The following is an 18,510-nucleotide window of genomic DNA, read 5'->3' as shown; positions in this document are numbered from 1 at the left end:
ACCCCGGGGTTCAAAACCAGGACCTTCTTGCTGTGAGGCGACCATGCTAAACACTGCGCCACCATGCCACCCCTTCGCTTAGTAATATGCTTAAATATATATATATATATATATATATTATTTATTTATTTTCCTCCCTGAAACCATCAATGGTGTTGATAGAAGTGCTCAACTAATGAGGAGCGGAATATCATACCTTACCCTGTTGAGCACTTATGAGACCACCATGGACCCACTGAATTTTGGATAGTCAACAAACAGACTTGTACTGCTATGTACTAAAACTTTTTTTCTAGCATCTGTATTGATATATATGTCCATCCATCCATTATTCAACCGCTTATCCGGCACCTGCTCTTAGGGTCGTGGGGTATGCTGGAGCCTATCCCAGCAGTCATTGGGCGGCAGGCGGAGAGACAACCTGGACAGGCCGCCAGGCCATCACAGGGTATATGTGTGTGTGTGTGTGTGTGTGTGTGTGTGTGTGTGTGTGTATGTATGTATGTATGTATGTATGCATATATACACACACACACATATATAAATATATATATATATATATATATATAGAGAGAGAGAGAGAGAGAGAGAGAGAGAGAGAGAGAGAGAGAGAGAGAGAGAGAGAGAGAGAGAGAGAGATCGAATTAGAATTTACTTAAATCACTGGATTATTTTGCTCCTTATTTGTTGAGCACTTTTCCTACCGTTGAGTGTTTCTTTTAACACACACACACACACACACACACACACACACACACACACACACACACACACATATCCTGTCTGCCCTGTTACTAACTGGACTGTACCAATAGCAGACAGAAATAGACCCTGCAGTATCAGGGGAAGAGGCAAAGTTAGAAATAACAGCATGGAGGCAAGCTTTACAAAGTCAAAAAAACTGAAGCCTTTAAATGAGCTTGAAAGAAATACCGACTATTCTTTCTTGTTCTAGTAGACTCGTTTTGCAACTCTAAAACAATCTTTGCCACTCCCCTGAGTTGACAACAATATCACATCATGGAGACGACAACATCACTGACTCTGAAATCAGTTGATGATACCCTTTTTATAGAAGCCCCATTGGGGAGCAGTTAAATACATTAGGATTTCTGTGGTAAACACAAAACATCCTTTTGCATGACGGAGAAAAAAACATGGTGGCTTGAAAAACAAGGAAGCTTTTAAAGCCACTTTAAAACAATGGGGTCTAATTGGCCAGGCAATGCTCCAGGGTGGAGAAAACATTGACTGCTTTTGTGATTACACATCAACTTTCCATAATGTGTTGTGTTAGGGTAGAGGGGAACCAATTGCTGCTTTTTCCTTTTTTTTTTATACAAGTGTGTGAATTTGTGCGTGTGACTGTGTGTACACGCGCCTGTGTTTGCATGCCTGTGTGAGTGCATTTTGTGCATGCATGTGGATCAAACATGATACAGAGGCAGAGAGACAGCTCCCCGAGGGTAGGTGGGAGGGAAAAGAGAAGGAGTGGGGGAGGATGGGTGGGGCCCTCTCTAGTAGCTCAGCCCTGTCCGACTGCTTCTTCTCGCTCTCCCGAGGCCTCTCCGTTGTTAGAACTGCCTTTTAGGAAGTAGAAGTGCCTTTAATACACTAAAGACGGGAGATGGTGAGCAAGCCAGCGCACAGCTTCTCTGGGGAGGCGTTTGAATACACCAGAGGCTCTCGATACCGGCAGGAAGATAGGGGAGTATCTGGGAGAGAATTCTGACTGACAGAGGCAAGGCCTGAGGGGGCGTGTGAGTTGGTCTCGATGGACAGGGAGGAAGAGGAGGCTAAACTAGGAGATAAAGATGCATTCCACTGATATGAGAGTGTTACTGAGTGCGTGTGAATGTGTCATGCAAGCGTGGAGATGCCCTTGGTCGCTCACCCTGGCTCTCCCCGCTAGAACGTCTATGCTGCTGTAGCTCAAGATCGGCCAGCTCGCTCAACAGCTCCATGCCATGGTAGGGGCCGGGCTGCGCTTGGGCAGGCGACGGCGCGCTGAAAGGGAACAGTGGAAACGGGGGTACATCTGTGCAGAAGGCGGCGGCAATCAGCAGCTCCAGGCTCCAGTAGCAGGGCACGGCGGATTTGGGGGCGACAGCAACGGCTGTCTGGCAAAGGCTTGAGGAGGGGCAGGGGGAGGGGGCTGAGGCAGGGGAAAGACATGCTGAATCCACTGAGGTGTTATTTGGGGTTTTCTCTTTCTCTGACTGCTCTGCCTCCTTCACCTCCTCAGGTGTTGCAGGCTCAGGCTGAGAAGTGGTGGGGGTTGCAGGGTCGAGCTCTATGATGGTGGCCAGCTCAGGCTCCTGCTCTTCTCCCACCTTGACCTCCTGGAAATGCTTCGACTGGGACTCCTCAAACACTGCCTCCGGCTCCTCTTCATCCTCCTCCTCTACCAGGGTGATGACTGCTTCTGGCTGTTGGCTGAGTTCCGTGGAGAGGGGCAGTGGACAGGGATTGGTCTCACATGCTGAGTTCTCAGACGGGCAACAAATCAGCACCTCCTCCTCACCAGGGCCCTGCGGCTCTACCTCTTTCTCTACAGGTGTGAAGCTGGCTGTGGCTACCGTGGAAACCTCCAACTCTTCACTCGGTTCCAGAGCTCTCACCACCATCCTTTCTTCCTCCTCTTCTGGCTCCACTTCTTGGTGTGGGAGTGGCTCCGGGAGGGGCCTGACCACAGCCTGACAGTCTATCGCCTCTCCCAGGCTAGTAAGAGGCTGGGGAGCGTGCTCTGCAGGCTCCACCTGGACCGCTTCCAGGTCAGCTGGCTCCGCCAATCGGACATCTTGGCAGGAGGAGCTGCTTCTGTAACCAATGGCTATGGCAGGGTAGGTGTATCCAGGGGGCAAGTCTATAGGGGGACAAAGATGTGTAATTATTAAAAACATTAATCATCATTCATTCAGTCCCAATATCTATTGTTAATTCAGTTCAGGGTCACAGGAGTCTAAAGCCCAGCAGGCACTGGGTGGAAGGCGCGGTAACTCCGCAGACTGATCGCCAGTTTGTCACAGGGTTCATGCATACAATCACTCATTCACATACATATGGTGAAGACCCAACCAAACACAGAGAGACCCTCTACAGAAGGGCTGGAAATCAAACCCATGACCTCTAGTTTCACTGTGCGATAGACAACACTGGGCTGCGGGTGAGCTGATATCAACTAATTATGCTCATTGTGTATATTGCTCACATGCAGCATCAATGCAGGCATATCGATACTCACAAAATATGAAAGCAGCACTTGTGTAAGACCATAAAGCTGACAGGATTGGATAGCAAATGATAAAGACGATCATTTATTTAGTAATGAAGAATTATGTTTTGGTAAATATCGCAACACCATGAGGTAATGCAATTATGCTTCTCTTTTTTTTCCCCTAAAATATAGGATTTAAACATCTTGTAATTTTGGTGGAGGGTCTTAGCCTGTCTATACGACTCCTAGGAGAAAACCGCTAAGCCACTGCCCCGCCACTATCAGTTATCAATATTACCCCCAAAAGATTCCTCACAACATAATATCTGATTCTGCCCAACTTTTCTAAACTACCATCTGAAAGGGTGCAGCAATCATGTCTCTTTGCAACACTCCTACATTAAGAGGTATTGGACAATTTACATAGACTGACACATAAAGCTCACTCCAAACTTTACTCACTTGCTGCCCCTAGGGTCACTAGGTGTGTGTGTGGGGGGGGGGGGGAGTGGCACTTTGCCTTGATCTGCCAGCAGCAGGAAGGGTAGGAGACCACATGCAAGCATCTGTGAGTGTGTTGCATGAAGTGGGCCAGGCCCTTTAGTTTATCAGAGTGCCTTGACACTATTCCGCTGGTGTGCAGCGGCTGTTAGCATGACATTAATGATGATGAAGAGAGTGCAGGGCCTGTGGGAGAGGAGGAGAGGCAGGGTCTGGGGGCGAGGTGTTTCTCTGTCATTACTGAGGTGACAGTGCTAGGGAAGTCCCAGCTCAGCCCAGCGGCCATTTTCTGTGAGTCGGATCAGTTCAGTCAATCAGAGGTTCCCCTACAGGAACCCCACCTCCCCCAAACACACACAGTTCACACACAGGTTGTTTAAGTAGCTAAACCATGCATCACTAACACCAGCTCTTCCAATAACCATATGTTAGAAGTTGATGCTGCAATCTAGTTTCTATTTCTTTCATCAGACTTTTTCATAAGCATATCAGTGTTGACCGTAGTTTAGCAATCACATACAGTGCATAACACAGTGAGGCATCTCTGCCTTCCTGTGTTTGCACATGCAAACTAAATGTTTCTTTATTAGGTTCTTGAATGTTTGGACTCTTACCGGGCTCCAGAGACTGTGTGTAGTCCTGTGGTGGCTGTCCCTCTCCCCTCTTGTCCTGGGACTCGGCCCCCTTGGTTATTTGAGTTGGGGCTGGACTGATGGCTGGAGAGTGGGGGGCCGCAGCTGCAGGACTCGGGGCAGGGCAGGGGGTAGAGGGTGTGCTTTTTGGGTGAGGTCGTAGTGAGGGTGACTGGCAGCAGGGGGACAGGTGGGCAGCACAGGCCCCAGGGGGCGAGGTGTTTCTGGAGGCAGGGTTAAATAGGTAGGGCTTGGTGGGTTTGGACGTCCTGGGCTCAGACAGAAGTTCCTCCAGCTCCACAGAGTGCTCATCTGGCCTCTTGGGCAACTAGGGCAAGAATATAAAGGTAATCTTCAGTTTTTCATTTACTGAAGGCCCAACAGATGTTAAACCTTTTGAGCAAGCGTATTCCTCAATTCATATTGCAACGAGTCTCTAGTACTCCATTCACTGACACAAACCCATACTTCATACATGGGAAATTTTCCACATTCAGCTAAACGGACCATGCAATCAGTTTTGTGCCCTGCATATATTGGTTGTGTTGTGTGCAGACAAGACTGTTTACTCCTAATTGAGTCTGCTCTATCCAAGATCTCCAAGTGATGTTGGGGTAATTAAGAAAAGGCTAATACAGTGGCTAAACTGTTGCTTGACAATTTAAGCTGACTCATGACTCACTTGCTTTGCTTACTACGTTACTCGCTTTCACTTCCAAGGATCCTTAAAGAGGAAGTAATCACTTGTTTTTAGTCTCCTCTTGTTCACATTTTAAAAACGTTGAAAAAAGGAGTGCAGATGAAGGGGACAGTGATGGTGGTGTGGGGGGGCAGAAGGTGGCAGTGTTGTAGCAGAACACCATGCCCCAACTTCGAACAAGTCTACCCAGAGAGTTTAGCTGGCTAACGCCTGCATGTCATACATAATTCATTGGTCTAACACACTGAAACCAACACGCCGTCTACATCACATGGGCCTCGGCATCTTTGATGCACCCATATTAAGTCAGCCCATTTAGAGAGGGTTGATAGTAATGTACGTTTTCCCCCAGAAGTAAGAAAAAGCATGGATTTTCTCATTCCAGGCATGTGTGATGTGCCTTGTTTTGTTTTGTTTTTTTGAACGAGGACAATGAGTTCTATCATCCTAGGCCCATACCGACATACTTTCAGCTCAAAAAAGTGGGAAGAAAACAAAAGGTTTACTACCACTGTAAACATCTATATTTGTGTGCAGTAATTATCAATTATCAGACTAATTCAGATTTCAGTAGACAGACAGACAGACAGACAGACAGACAGACAGACAGATGATCAGGCCATGCGGATGAGAATTAATCTAAGCTAAGAACTCTGTCATTCTTACACGTGTCCAATAACACTATAAATCACCTGGGCATTGTGAGTAGCTCGATGTTGCATGTCCATGCCATTGTTGGCTCTGTGCTGCTGCTGGGGCTGTGGCTGCTGTGACTGATGGCTCTGGTGCTGATGTTGATGCTGATGCTGGAGCTGCTGATGCTGCTGGAGCGCATACAGCTCCTGTTGCCGTAGAAACCGGGAACGGGAGTACACAGCAGGATGTTGCATGTGGGAGGGCGGGCCCCGGGCACCATATACAGGGGGCCAAAGCCCTGGCTGCTCCATCACATCTAATGAGAGAGGGGGAGGGGGGGTGACAGAGGGGGCTTAGAAAAACCTTAGAACAAAAAGGTATGAACGCTCAAGCATTTTACATAGGTTCATAAACACAAATGATGTAGGAAACTCTTAAATGCATGGCTGTGAGTGATGCTCGTCTCACATCTCTACCACACACACACACACACACACACACACACACACACACACACACACACACACACACACACACACACATTTGTTTTGTTTTTCAACACAAACAAGCCAAAGCCATTACAGATCACTTACAAAATGTATGTTCACATTTTGTAGCATAGATATGGATAAAGCTCTTACAAAGAAAATATTTTTATGAGCACACAGCTTCCCCAGACAGCAGCAATCCCACGCTCCACCATGCTCTGAATAGATCTCATAAGAACTACCCTGAGATTTTACTGGAATGCTGTATAAAAAAAAAAGTCATGACAATGATGAAATGTGAACAGATGATGGTGATCGTAACGATGATGATGACCGATAGGTTGACTGGCGGTCAGAATTCCTGCCTGGAAATGCACACGTCCCATTGGAGTGACTGGGCCCTGACTCCTCTCTGTAAAAGTCCCACCTTCCTGAGCCAAACCACAGATGGGGTCTGCGTGGGGAGCCGGCTGGAGGCCTGGTTCCCATGTTTGAGGGCGGACGGCCTCTCTCCTGATGTGGCTTTCAGGACCAATGGAACGCAATGTGGGTGAGATGCAGCTGAGCCTGTTGGCTTTGACCCGGGCCCAGCTTTGGGAGTAGGCCCACGCTAAAACGGCTGAGCCAACGTGTTCTCCTCCTCTCTGTATCTCAAACAATCCTCATTAATGGGCAGGTCCTGCCTGAACCCTCCCTCTCACACCCACCTCGCTCCCCTGACATGCACTGAGGACTCTTGTTCTGAGACATTAACTCAGCTAGGCTAACGTTTCACACGGGAAGTGTTTCGCGGATGCACCTCCCCTCTCGGCTAGAACTCCTGTGGAGCGCACAAAGAAACATACTGCCGACGACGGAAAGCTAATTAAATTTCTCAGCCTGTTGGCTGAATATGGACCTTCGATGACTTTTGAGCAGTGATTGGTCTCTTGCTGTCTTATACTTCCTCTTCCTCTGGTGTGTGCTTGTGTGTGGGCGTGTGTATGTGTGTGTGAGTGCTTATGCTCTTATTCAGCTCCATTTGTGAGGGCCAATTTGAGTTTTTAACGACAGGATTGAAGACATATTTGCAAAGTGAGAATGTTTTGACCAGTCCTCTCTTCTTTAGGGGTTTATTTAAAGGGCTCGAATTTGGATGTAGGGCTAAATTTAGGATTCGGATTAGGATTAGGTTAAGGTTTGTGTAAAAGTTAGGGTTAAGCATGTAGTTGACAGTTAGAGTGGGCTGATGGCTAAAGTGGAAGTAAGGGGCTAGGGAATGAGCGTCGTTAATTTGAGCTCTCAGGTACAGAAAAACAAAATGTTTGTGTGTGTGCATGTGTGTGTGCGCACGCACAAGCATGTAGATAAATGTTTTGCTGAGCACCCTGACCTAATGAAAGACCCATCCTGTTGGGGGTGGAGCAGGTGGTGTGCAGGAAATGAGTAAACTGGATGATTGTGTGTGTGTGTGTGTGTGTGTGTGTGTGTGTGTGTGTGTGTGTGTGTGTGTGTGTGTGTGTGTGTGTGTGTGTGTGTGTGTGTGTGTGAGTCTGCATGTGCATGTGCAGAGCCAAGGGATGAAAAAAAATGCCCATTAAAGAGAAATGACATTGCTGTCACCACCATCGGTTACTGTGACATTATTCTCATAATATACGAAAAACATAATCTAACAGGAAACAGAACTAATGACTCTGGTGTAACAGCTGCATGAGAAGTTACTGAATTTGGGATCAATGGGCAGTAGATTAAGAGGGCATTTTGAGAATCCTCAGGACAATAGGCATTTATGACATACCAAGGTGATGGGTGGCAGGGTGGGCTGGGGGCTCCGTGGGCAGGACGACCAGCTGGCCAGAGGGGTCCTGGGGCAAGGGCAGGACAGGCTGTAGAGGGCCTGGCATAGCTGCTGAGAAACCTGGGGGCAGGTTCTGGTGCAGGGCTGTATGACCAATCCCTGCATTACATGTGTGATTTTAGTTCAGATTATGCAACTATCACATATATTCAGGGTAAAATAGCTTGACTAAAACTGTAGCATACTGTGACCTTCATCGAAATTAGTGTAAACACAAAATTTTGAGATTCTAATTGCAATGTCAATTATGTGGCCTAAATAAAATGCTAATACATTAATGTTCCCTCACCGTAGGAGTGCCCTGTCATCCAGAGAGAGGGGCTTCCAGTTCTTGGCATCCAGTGATGATGGGCAGAATGGGCATGTGCAGCAGGGTCTCCTAGTTGGCCAGATTGAAGGGAAGTCCCACCTGGGACCATGAGATGAGAAGTGAGGTCACCGTGACAGTTGTTTGAAGGGTGTATCCTTGCAAACTCCACCCTTTCCTTATTATCCCTGGAATGAACAGAATAAGATAAAGATCATGACAGCTGAATGATGAACCAGTTAAGACTGACATCACTGTAGTTTACAGATTAAGACATAGCAAGGAGAAGCCTTGTACTTGCCCACCTGATATATGCTTCTCTCTCTCTGTCCAGGCAAGTAAGGCCCATCTGGTCTCCACTCATCCTCTTTCTCTCCTCCTCAGTGGCAGGCTCTGAAGGATACATGGAGCGGGCTGGTCCTGTGGGACAAACATTAGCTTAACTGTTGGCTTTCAGTGGTTAACCCCTGGCAGGCCCAAATTCCCCTGTTTCTAACTATCTCTCAACGCTCCACCTAAACCGGTTCACAAGAGACCAACTTGGAGCACTGACAAAGCTTGGTTTCGCCTTCTTTTAGTCTTTCTTTGGGTGCTTGTGCCTTTCTAAAAATGCAATCTTAACCACCCTGCCATACACTTAAGGCCCGATTTCCCCCATTTTTTTCATTTCCTGAGTAATTTCATCACACACTTTTACATACTTAGAATGCAATTTTATACTGACAGTATTTTACCATATTACATAGTTTACGGTACAGTCAGTCCACAAAAGTCAGTTTTACTAAAAGAAGATTTACTGATGACATCTTTATTCAACACCAAAATGATCTCTGCGTCGGGCTCAGAAATTTTGAAAATGTAATTTGGTGTATGGAAAGGTGCATTTACAGTTCAAATTTGACTTATACTAACAATTTTCCACGAATTTGCCATCGTTGGTTATTGCCTGGAAAGTACAAGAAAAAGTTATTTCTGTTGATAACACTGACACGGCTCACTTTGTGAACTTTGACTAGTTAAGACGTGGGGCATATTCAATGTGGATTTTTGTACAAGGGGTATTTGATTATAATTCAATGTCAATAAGATGGTGTGAACAGTGAATGGCTTGCATACATCACCTCATAAAGATGATAAAGAAATGATACAGATGAGCAAATAACACCAGTAATATCCTTCAGTGGAAAAAAAAAGCCTCTTTCAACTTGGACGTCTGGGATTTACTTCTCCTGAGCCAGGTCTTGAAACATGCTCCACAATCCAGGTAAGGAAATGCCAGAAAGTTGAATCAGTTTACCTGGAGACAATGTTTAGTGGGAGAAACGTTTCACCACTCATCTAAGTGACTCCTTCACTCTCAACTGACTGCAGGTATCCCCACTCTTATAAACAATACAGTGGCATAACGACCGAACAAACGATCGGTTTCATATGCAAACTGCCATGACCATGCCAACAACTAGAGTTACAATGGTCATGTGTACTATTCAAGGGCTGGGGAATAGTTGCAATTGCAGCATTGTAAGAGGCAACAGATGTACTCTTAGCCCCCCCCGTTCAGGGATGGTTCTTCCCTCTTCACATAGATGGCCTCTTTGACTCCCCGTTCAAACCAGCATTCCTCCCTATCAAGGATGTGCACATCTTCATCCTTGAAAGAGTGGCCACTGGCCTGTAGATGGGTGTAGGCTGCGGAGTCCTGGCCTGACACATTTGAACTTCTGTGTTGTGCCGTCCTCTTGGCCAGCGTCCGTTGAAAGTTGTTGAAAGCAATTGAGACGCAGTGTTTGCCTTCTTAGAAGGTGAAAATGCAATTGGCGATGGGGTACATTTGATTGCTGATGTTTACCGTTAACCAACACATACTGATCAGTACTTAAGATTTGACTCTCATCATCCACTGGAGCACAAACTAGGAGTCATCAGGATGGCGTACCACCAAGCTGACAACATCCCCACCGACACAGCGGTCGGGGAAGGGGAGAAATCCAACATTAAACAGGCCCTGGTTAAGTGTGGGTATCCTAACTGGGCGTTGTCAAAGAAGACGCCCAAACAGTGCACCAGCCGACCAGCCTATCGAAGAGAAAAGAAAGACAACAGCTGCCTAAGCGTACGCCAATGGTGATGCCGTATGTGGCGGGAGTGTCGGAACAGTTGAGACACATATTTTCCAAACACTGCATCTCAGTTGCTTTCAAACCTCAAAACGTGATGTGCCAGAAATTGGTCCACCCCAAGGATCGGGTTCCCCGGCAGAAACAGAGCAATATAGTATATGCTGTTAAGTGCCGGGAGGATTGCTGTGACTTGTACATCGGAGAAACTAAACAGACCCTGGCCAAGAGGATGGCACAACACAGAAGAGCTACCTCGTCAGGCCAGGACGGCGCAGTCTAGACCCATCTACAGGCCAGTGACCACTCTTTCAAAGATGAGGATGTGCACATCCTTGATAGGGAGGAACACTGGTTTGAACGGGGAGCCAAAGAGGCCATCTATGTGAAGAAGGAATGACCATCCCTGAACTGAGGGGAGGCGTAAGACTACATCTGTCACCATCTTACAATGCTGTGATTGCAACTACTCCCCAATCCTCTGTGAACAGTACACATGGCCATTGTAACTCTAGGTAATGGCTATGGCAATTTGCATATGAAACCGATCGTTGGTTCAGTTGTTATGCAACTGTGCTGTTTATAAAGGATGGGATATCTGCAGTCAGTTGAGACTGAAGAAGTCAGTTTGATGAGTCATGAAATGTTTCTCCTAAAAAACATTGTGTCTAGATGAATTAATTCAACTTTCTGTGATTTCCTTAGCCAGGTCTTCTACTGTCACAGACAAACAAGTTGCTCTCAGTGCCCTGCACCTTTGCTTATTGAAACAGTGGCTCAGAGCTCGTACCTTTCACTGAGGGGTGCACCCTGCCCTGTCGGCTGTTGGGGTGACTGTCTCCTGGGCGACAAGGTGGCTCTCTTTGTCGAGCAACAGCTACAGCAATTCCTACTGGCGGCTGTCGAACCTCACTTTCCCCATGACCGGTATCACCCATGTCACGGCTCCGACCACTGCAATCAGAGCGCTCGCTGTCATTGGCTGGGCCCTTCCTGGTGGGCAGAGTCTGTTTGCTGCCCTGCAGGGCACAACTTCCTCCGGCAGGGCCTGACTTGAGGTTGCCCAGCCCCCCAAATGGGCTCTTGTGGGAGAGGAGCAGGGGCTGTTGCTGGTTGCTGTACTTTAACAGACTTTTCATAGCACTGCTCTCCCCCTGTGCTGGGCCCTGGGGCTCTGGTTGCTGCTGCTGCTGCTGCTGCTGCTGTTGACTGAGGGGAGGTGCAGAAGGAGGTTGGGTAGGCTGCAGGCCCATGCCTGGCGGCTGTTGCTGTTGCTGGGGGTGTTGCCGGCCTGTGCTCCCCAACTCCATATAGGACTTCCTCTGCTCCTCCTCAGGCTGTGGCATGTGATGGGGGGGCCTCATGGTCCATGGTGGCACTGGGGGCTGTTGGGAATGGTGCTGCCCACTGCTGCTGTATCCGTAAGGTGACATGTCCATTTTCCTCTTCAGCTCCTGGCTGGACCCCTGGTTCAGCTCTGCAGGTGAGGAGGCATCTGGGCCAGGTTGGCCATGCTGCTGGTGATGAATCCTGGCCACCTTTTGGCTGTCTCTCTGTAAGGAGCAGCTACCTCCGGATCCAGGACCTGGCCCTGCTCCAGTCCCACTGTGCTGGGCGATGCCTTTACTGCCAAGGGGAGAGGAGTTGGTTGGGGGCCCTGGGTGGGAACAGTCTCTGTACGGGGAAGTGTTGACAGGGTGGGGAACTGAGTGTCCAGCCTTGGGCCCCTGGGACAGGGAGGCCCTGAACACATCTGTGTCCACACCACTGCTGCTGATACACTCGGCACTACGGGAGCGGACTACCTGATGCTGCTGGGGATGGGGAGGCTGCTGCTGCTGTTGTTGTTGCTGCTGTTGTTGTTGTTGTGGCTGTTGCTGTTGGGAAGGTTGGGAGAGCTGGGAGGGCTGAGGCTGGAGGTGGTGGTGGTGGGCCTGCATCCAGTCTGGAGCCTTCTCTGCCTTTCTGTATGGATGTTGCTGTTGCTGGGGTTGCTGTTGCTGCTGTTGTTGTTTTCTTTGCCAGTTACCTGGGTGCCCACCACCACTGTTCTTTTCCAAGACCTTGTCCTTGGCACTGCCCCCTCCCCCACCACCTCCAACCCCGTGGCAGTCGGAGTTACTGAGCTGGAAAGGTCCGCTGGATTTTTCTCCCAGGCGTCCCACAGATGGCACAAATGTGGGCCCTGTCACTTTAGGCTCTCGCCCGCCATTAGCTGGCCCCCTCTCATGTAAGGAGGGGTTGGCTAGAGGTGCTGGAGGGGGTGGGCAGAAGAAGTCAGGGTGTGGGTGTGCGTGATGGGAGTGGTGTGGGTGGCTGGGGTGGAGTTGGAGGCAGTGAAAGCCTCCTGGATGGGGGTGGGTGTGAGGGTGAGTGTGGGGGTGGGGGTGGGAGTGAGGGTGGGTCCCACCAGCCGTAGATCCCATGTGTAAGGGTGGGGGAACTGAGTAGGACAGGGAGTGGTGGAGCGGTGCCTGACCCCTTTCGAGACAATCTGGTGGCTGTTCACTGATCCTCATCTCCCCACTAACGCCCTCTTTGCTGCAGCGACTGCTGCCCGTGGAGCCCATGTGTCTGGCCTGGCTGCTCCCCCCACCCCCCATAGCCACCCTGGTCGTGCCCTCTCCTCCACAGCTGGACATGGAGGCTTTAGCCCCTGTCCCAGCACCTGTATCTCCATTTTGCATCTTGCCATTGAGCAGGCAAGCGCTGAGAGGCTTGCCCATGCTCTGGGGGTGGTCCTTGTTGTTGTACTCCATGGAGAGGGATGCCTTGTGCCTCTCCAAGGCCCTGCTGTTGACCTCCTCCAGGGGCAGCGGGTGCTGTGGGTAGTGGGGATGCTGCTGATGTGTGTGGGCATGATGGTGGTGTGTGGGTGGTGGTGGGTGGAGGCTGTGATGATGCTGCTGCTGCCTCTCCTTGGCATCCTGTTTACTGCTGGACCTCTCCTTCTCCTTGGTGGGCACAACACCTCTCTCTACAGAGCCCTCCTTCAGTCCCTTGTGTAGAGCAGACCCTCCTCCAGGATCTCTGTCTCTGCTACAGGACCCCTGAGTGTTTCCTGGACCAGCCCTGGACATAGGAGGCAGGCTGTGATTGGCTGAGATGAGAGGTGGCTGGGATGGTAGACTCCGCAGATAGAAGTTCTCTGTTGGATAAAAAGACACACCAATACACATGCATCATTCCAGAAAGAAAAACGCAACAACAGAATTAGATTGTGCCTCTCTCATATTAGTATCCCTATAGGCATAGTTATATCAATATTCCAAATCAAATTACTTTTGTAGCTGGCTGAATAAATTTGATTTAAATGTCTTATTTCTGTCAGATTTGATTTTAATCACTTTGTGCCCCACCTTTTTGGGTGTCATAGAAACGGTGCTGCCCGTAGAGAACACTACTGTTGGTATGGTGATCCAAGTGACTCATGGGTAGGAACGTGTGGGCCAAACTCCCTGAGAATCGAGGATACCCTGGGGCTGCTGGGATGGATACATACATACAGACAGACAGACAGACAGACAGACAGACAGATAGACAGATAGATAGATAGATAGATAGATAGATAGATAGATAGATAGATAGATAGATAGATAGATAGATAGATAGATAGATAGATAGATAGATAGGCAGAAAGACAGACAGAAAGAAAGACAGAGTGGGGAAGAAAAGGGAAAAAAGATTTGATTAGACAGGACAACCATCGCTGAGCTGCGTTTTTCCAGAACTACCTCGGAAACGATATAATCCTGCAGGTTAAATTCAGCTGGTGACGTTCATACGCAAATAACTGCTGGCTCCACGTGTCATGTTTACCCGTCCCGCTTGGGTTTAGAATGCAAATAACAGCGGACAAGCTCAGTCCTATGTTATTATGCCTTAATGTATGAAATTCGTCCTCCAAACAAATGGCTCTTTGTTTATCTCTCCATCCCCCCCCCCCCAAGCTGCCTATAGCACTCCTCTCTCCATCTGAATGGCATGATAAGTCGGGATTTGAGGCTTGTGTTTACAGTGAGCTCGGCTGCCGCCCTTCACTGCCCTAAACTGGGGTCAGAGGTTGACTGGACGTGCGGGCCTTTAAGCCGGCGCACCTGGGCCTATTACAACAAGCCCATCTGGAGGACATTTACGCCACAACCAAACACACGGCTCCGTCTGCCTCAACACATTGCAAACACAAAGGACTTTGAAGGTGGGAGGGAAAGAAAGCCTGGAGAGAGATGAAAGACCACCACAACATTTGGACAAAGAAAATGGCATTACTAAGACAACACAGCACAAGATCAGCACGAAAAACCTTAAAAAATCTAAATAAAGCCACGCGAGTTCAATCGTCTCAAATTAATTAACTCTCAAACCGTCACGAGAAAGACAAGAAATGAGCATGATGAAGTACAAAGCAAACGATGGGCGACGGAGAATTCTGGATGTATTATCCCTTTCGGGACCGGAGTTGAGATTATGGTGCAACTGCTTTTATATGCCGTACTAAAAACACACTCAAGAGCGAATACTGTGATTCTACGTTAAAAGAACAAAAAAATAAAATAAAAAAATAAACCTAAACATGTGCAGTGCCATATCACCTCGCTGCCACCCACAGCAGCCTCCAACAAAGAAGAGATAATGTCCCCGTATATCAATCGTTATTATGCATGAGAGAGAGCAGGAAATGTAGGAGGAAAAAGGAAAAGAGCAGGACACATTGAAAGACATAGAACGTGTGTGTGTGTGTGGGGGGGGGGGGTCTGTTGGATTTATCCCCACATTCTTCATAAAAAAAAAAGGGGGGGGAGTGTAGAGAGCTCAACGGATCACAGGCACCACACATAGTCATCCAGCAGAGACATCCGTGGGTCATCCGTGGTGCGTCTTTCCTTTTTCCCTGCCTCTGCACCTGTCTCACACTCAATCTCCTGCAGCCTGACTTTCAAACCGTACATAGCGGGAACAGCGGGGCCGGGGGGTGGGGGTGGAGGGGTGGGGGGGGGGTGAGGGGAAGAGACCGAGGGACGGGGAAAAAAACATGGCTCTACAAGCTAAATGAAAGACAGACGTATTTGTGTTGGCAAGTGTGCGGTCCAGTCTCGGAAAGTGCAGATGCAGTCCATTTGGCCCGCGTGTGTGTGTGTTTGTGTGTGTGTGTGTGTGTGTGTGTGTGTGTGTGTGTGTGTGTTTGTGTGTGTGTGTGTGTGTGTGCGTGTGTGTACGCGCACACATGCAGGCACATGCAGTGCCGCAGTTTTTATGGTGTCCCGGAGTGTTGAATGTCTCACTTTCTGCCGGTGAAACAATGGGGCCTGTGCTGTGAGTGTCAGCTCTGGTGGTGGCGGTGTTGGGGGGGGGGGTGAGGGGGCGGGCTTAATGACCCCGTCTTTGAGAGGCCTCTGCATCCTCCCATCTTAATTAATGAAATGACGCAGGGAGGGAAAACAGCCCGCCAATAACACAGGAGGTGCTGCTTTCTGAGAAGAGCATTTAGGTGATAATTGCATACCCTGACTCTTCCTCTTCCTCTCTCTCGAATGTTTTCTTTCTCACCTATTTTTTCCTGCTGTATTCTTTCCCTCCCTCCCTCGCTCTCTCTCTCTCTCTCTCTCTCTCTGGCCTGTCATTATTAATAAGCATACACATTTATGCAAGTTCATCTACGGATCTAAGGGGACAGTGGGGTGTGGGGGGTCAGGGTTTCCCTTTGTTTAAACAAGACATTTTCTCTGATGTTCAGGAGGAGGGGAGGAAAAGAGAGAGGAGCTATTTGGCAGTCTTTATCCTAGCTGGGAGAGGGGGGGGCTTTTTTTCCGTCCTTTTTTTTTTTCTCCTCTCTTCTGCTGCTCCATGTTGTTTGTGAGCGTGACGATTGACGGCGTAATCCCCTTTCACAGCCTGGTCTGGCTGTGCCCGATAATGCCAGCCCACTCGGCTTCAGCATGCCCGCCGTTGGGGTGGTAAGAGGGAGACCGTTGGGCACAGTAGAGCCCATTCAGCCATTAATCTGGCCAGGACAAGGGAAGCTGCTGCTTCTGCTGCTGCTGCTGCTGCAGGCGACGTGAGCAGGGTCTTAGCGGAGTCTGCTGACACCACAGCAGTCTCTCTCTCTCTCTCTCTCCCCCCCCCCCCCCCCTCTCTCAGTCCACACACACACCATTTCACCCTATACTTGTGAGGACCCCTTATTACATTCACTCCATTCATTCCCTAGCCCTTAACTCTAACTTCAACCATCATATCTACATGCCTAACCTTAACCCTTACCCTAAATTCAACCTAATCCTAATTCTAACCTTAAACCCAAACCCAAGCCCTAACCCTAAAATGGACCATTTTCCTCATGGAGACCCATAAAATGTCCCCATGAGGTAGGTGGTACCAGCTATTTCTATCCTAATGGGGACATTTGGTCAGAAAAACCTCGTACACGCGCACGCACACACACACACAACCAACTCAGCATCAGCACATGAGTGACAGGGGGAGTTTGCAGCGCACTCCCCGCTCTCCAAGGGTGGAGCTCAGGCGGGAGGCAGAACAATTGGAGACGCGTCCCGGGGAGGGATTTCCAGAAGTTCTGAAGAAGGCATTTCTCACAGCACGGCGGGCTGAGAGAAGCCGGCTGACAGGGAGGGCAAAGGAGGGGAGCTGGATTTAGAACAGCACCTACAGGCAGAAGAGAATTAAGCCCGCCTGAAAATTAGAGGCAGAGAACCGAGTGTGTCGTTTCCTCGGCAGCAAAGGACCCCCTCCCCTTCTCTCTCTCTCTCTCCCCCGCCCTCCTTGCGTGTTCCTATTATACCTGCTCTGCAGACACTAGCCCATACAATTACTCAAGAGGGCCTTTAGTTTCTTCACTTTCACTGAAAGGCCGAAAAAAAAAAAAGAAATGCTAAATTGTGTATTGCCTCTGGGAAATGGCTGTGCAGTTTCAGAGAGAGAGAGAGAGAGGGAGAGGGAGAGAGGGCGAGGGAGAGGGAGAGGGAGAGGGATAGAAAGGAGACATGTGAGAGGAAGACCAAGAGGAGAGGAGGAGCAGACTGAGCTGCCTGTCAGGCCCGCTAATTGAGAAAAAGTGACAGAACCATCAAGACAGAGAAAGGGAGGAGAAGAGGAGAGGAGACGAGAGATGTTTGGTGGAGGAGGGGCAGTGCCGTGGTGGATCGCTTCAGGTTTGACTAATTGAAAGGAAGGGATGCAGGCTGGCACAAAGAGAGCAATGGAGGGAGAGAACGCGAGAGCAAGAGCGAGAGCGAGAGCGAGAGAGAGAGAGAGAGAGAGAGAGAGAGAGAGAGAGAGAGAGAGAGACAGGGATGGAAACGATGGTGGTAGGGAAAGAGGAGAGCAGATGTAGAGGGTGGGGGTGCAGCTTAAATCCCACCAAAGGAAAGCTGGAATCCAGGCAGAGAGGAAAAGATGGACAACTGAAGATAAGCTTGGAAAGACATATCAAAGAGAAGTGGATTAGAAAGGTGTTTTTAGGCATTTGTGTGTGTGTGTGTGTGTGTGTGTGTGTGTGTGTGTGTGTGTGTGTGTGTGTGTGTGTGTGTGTGTGTGTGTGTGTGTGTGTGTGTGTGTGTGTGTGTGGACAGAGATATGAGGCTGTCGTTGTTTTTGGCACAACTCAAGAAGTCATTTGGACTGTGGCCTGCTGGCACAAATCCTGTGAGGAGTTCCCATGTTTTTTTTTTGTTTTTTACATTTATTCTTTTTTGTCACATGTATAAAATAGCTCAGAATAGAAATTCTGAACAATAAAAAAATCAAAACCTCAATGGACTTAATATTTTTTTTCCCTACCAGGTATAAGTATTGAAATACCAAAACAGTCAGTACGCCACCTCTTTCTCTCTCTCTCTCTCTCTCTCTCTCTCTCTCTCTCTCTCTCTCTCTCTCTCTCTCTCTCTCTCTCTCCTCCCTCTCTCTCTCTTGGTCTCTCTCTGTCTCTTCTCCTACAAACCCCTACCCCCTCCTCTTTCTTTCTCTCTCCCTGTTTGACATCGAACAGCCCACTTTTCCCCTCTCCGTAAACGAACTGACGATCCCCCCATGCAGCCCATGTGGTTCCAACTGTT

The 18,510-nt window shown here is 48.8% G+C and overlaps 1 protein-coding gene across 5 annotated transcripts in view; it reads right to left on the bottom strand.

The window, feature by feature from the left end:
• Positions 1–18,510, bottom strand: part of LOC130119122 (BAH and coiled-coil domain-containing protein 1) — a 102,286-nt gene that overhangs the window by 26,277 nt on the left and 57,499 nt on the right. For all 5 annotated transcript variants that reach the window (XR_008810826.1, XM_056287533.1, XM_056287535.1 and 2 more), the window contains 8 exons: positions 13,798–13,920; positions 11,229–13,586; positions 8,627–8,741; positions 8,304–8,509; positions 7,955–8,113; positions 5,743–6,002; positions 4,333–4,678; positions 1,895–2,866 (listed from right to left, as the gene is read on the bottom strand). Coding sequence is in view for 4 of the 5 variants with exons in the window: in XM_056287533.1 (XP_056143508.1) it covers positions 1,895–2,866; positions 4,333–4,678; positions 5,743–6,002; positions 7,955–8,113; positions 8,304–8,509; positions 8,627–8,741; positions 11,229–13,586; positions 13,798–13,920 (4,539 nt within the window). In the remaining variant the exon portion in view is untranslated. The remainder of the gene's footprint in view (positions 1–1,894; positions 2,867–4,332; positions 4,679–5,742; positions 6,003–7,954; positions 8,114–8,303; positions 8,510–8,626; positions 8,742–11,228; positions 13,587–13,797; positions 13,921–18,510) is intronic.

Source organism: Lampris incognitus, chromosome 10 (assembly GCF_029633865.1).
Source record: "Lampris incognitus isolate fLamInc1 chromosome 10, fLamInc1.hap2, whole genome shotgun sequence".
NCBI classification, from domain to species: domain Eukaryota; kingdom Metazoa; phylum Chordata; class Actinopteri; order Lampriformes; family Lampridae; genus Lampris; species Lampris incognitus.
This window is presented reverse-complemented; position numbering and strand designations above follow the sequence as displayed.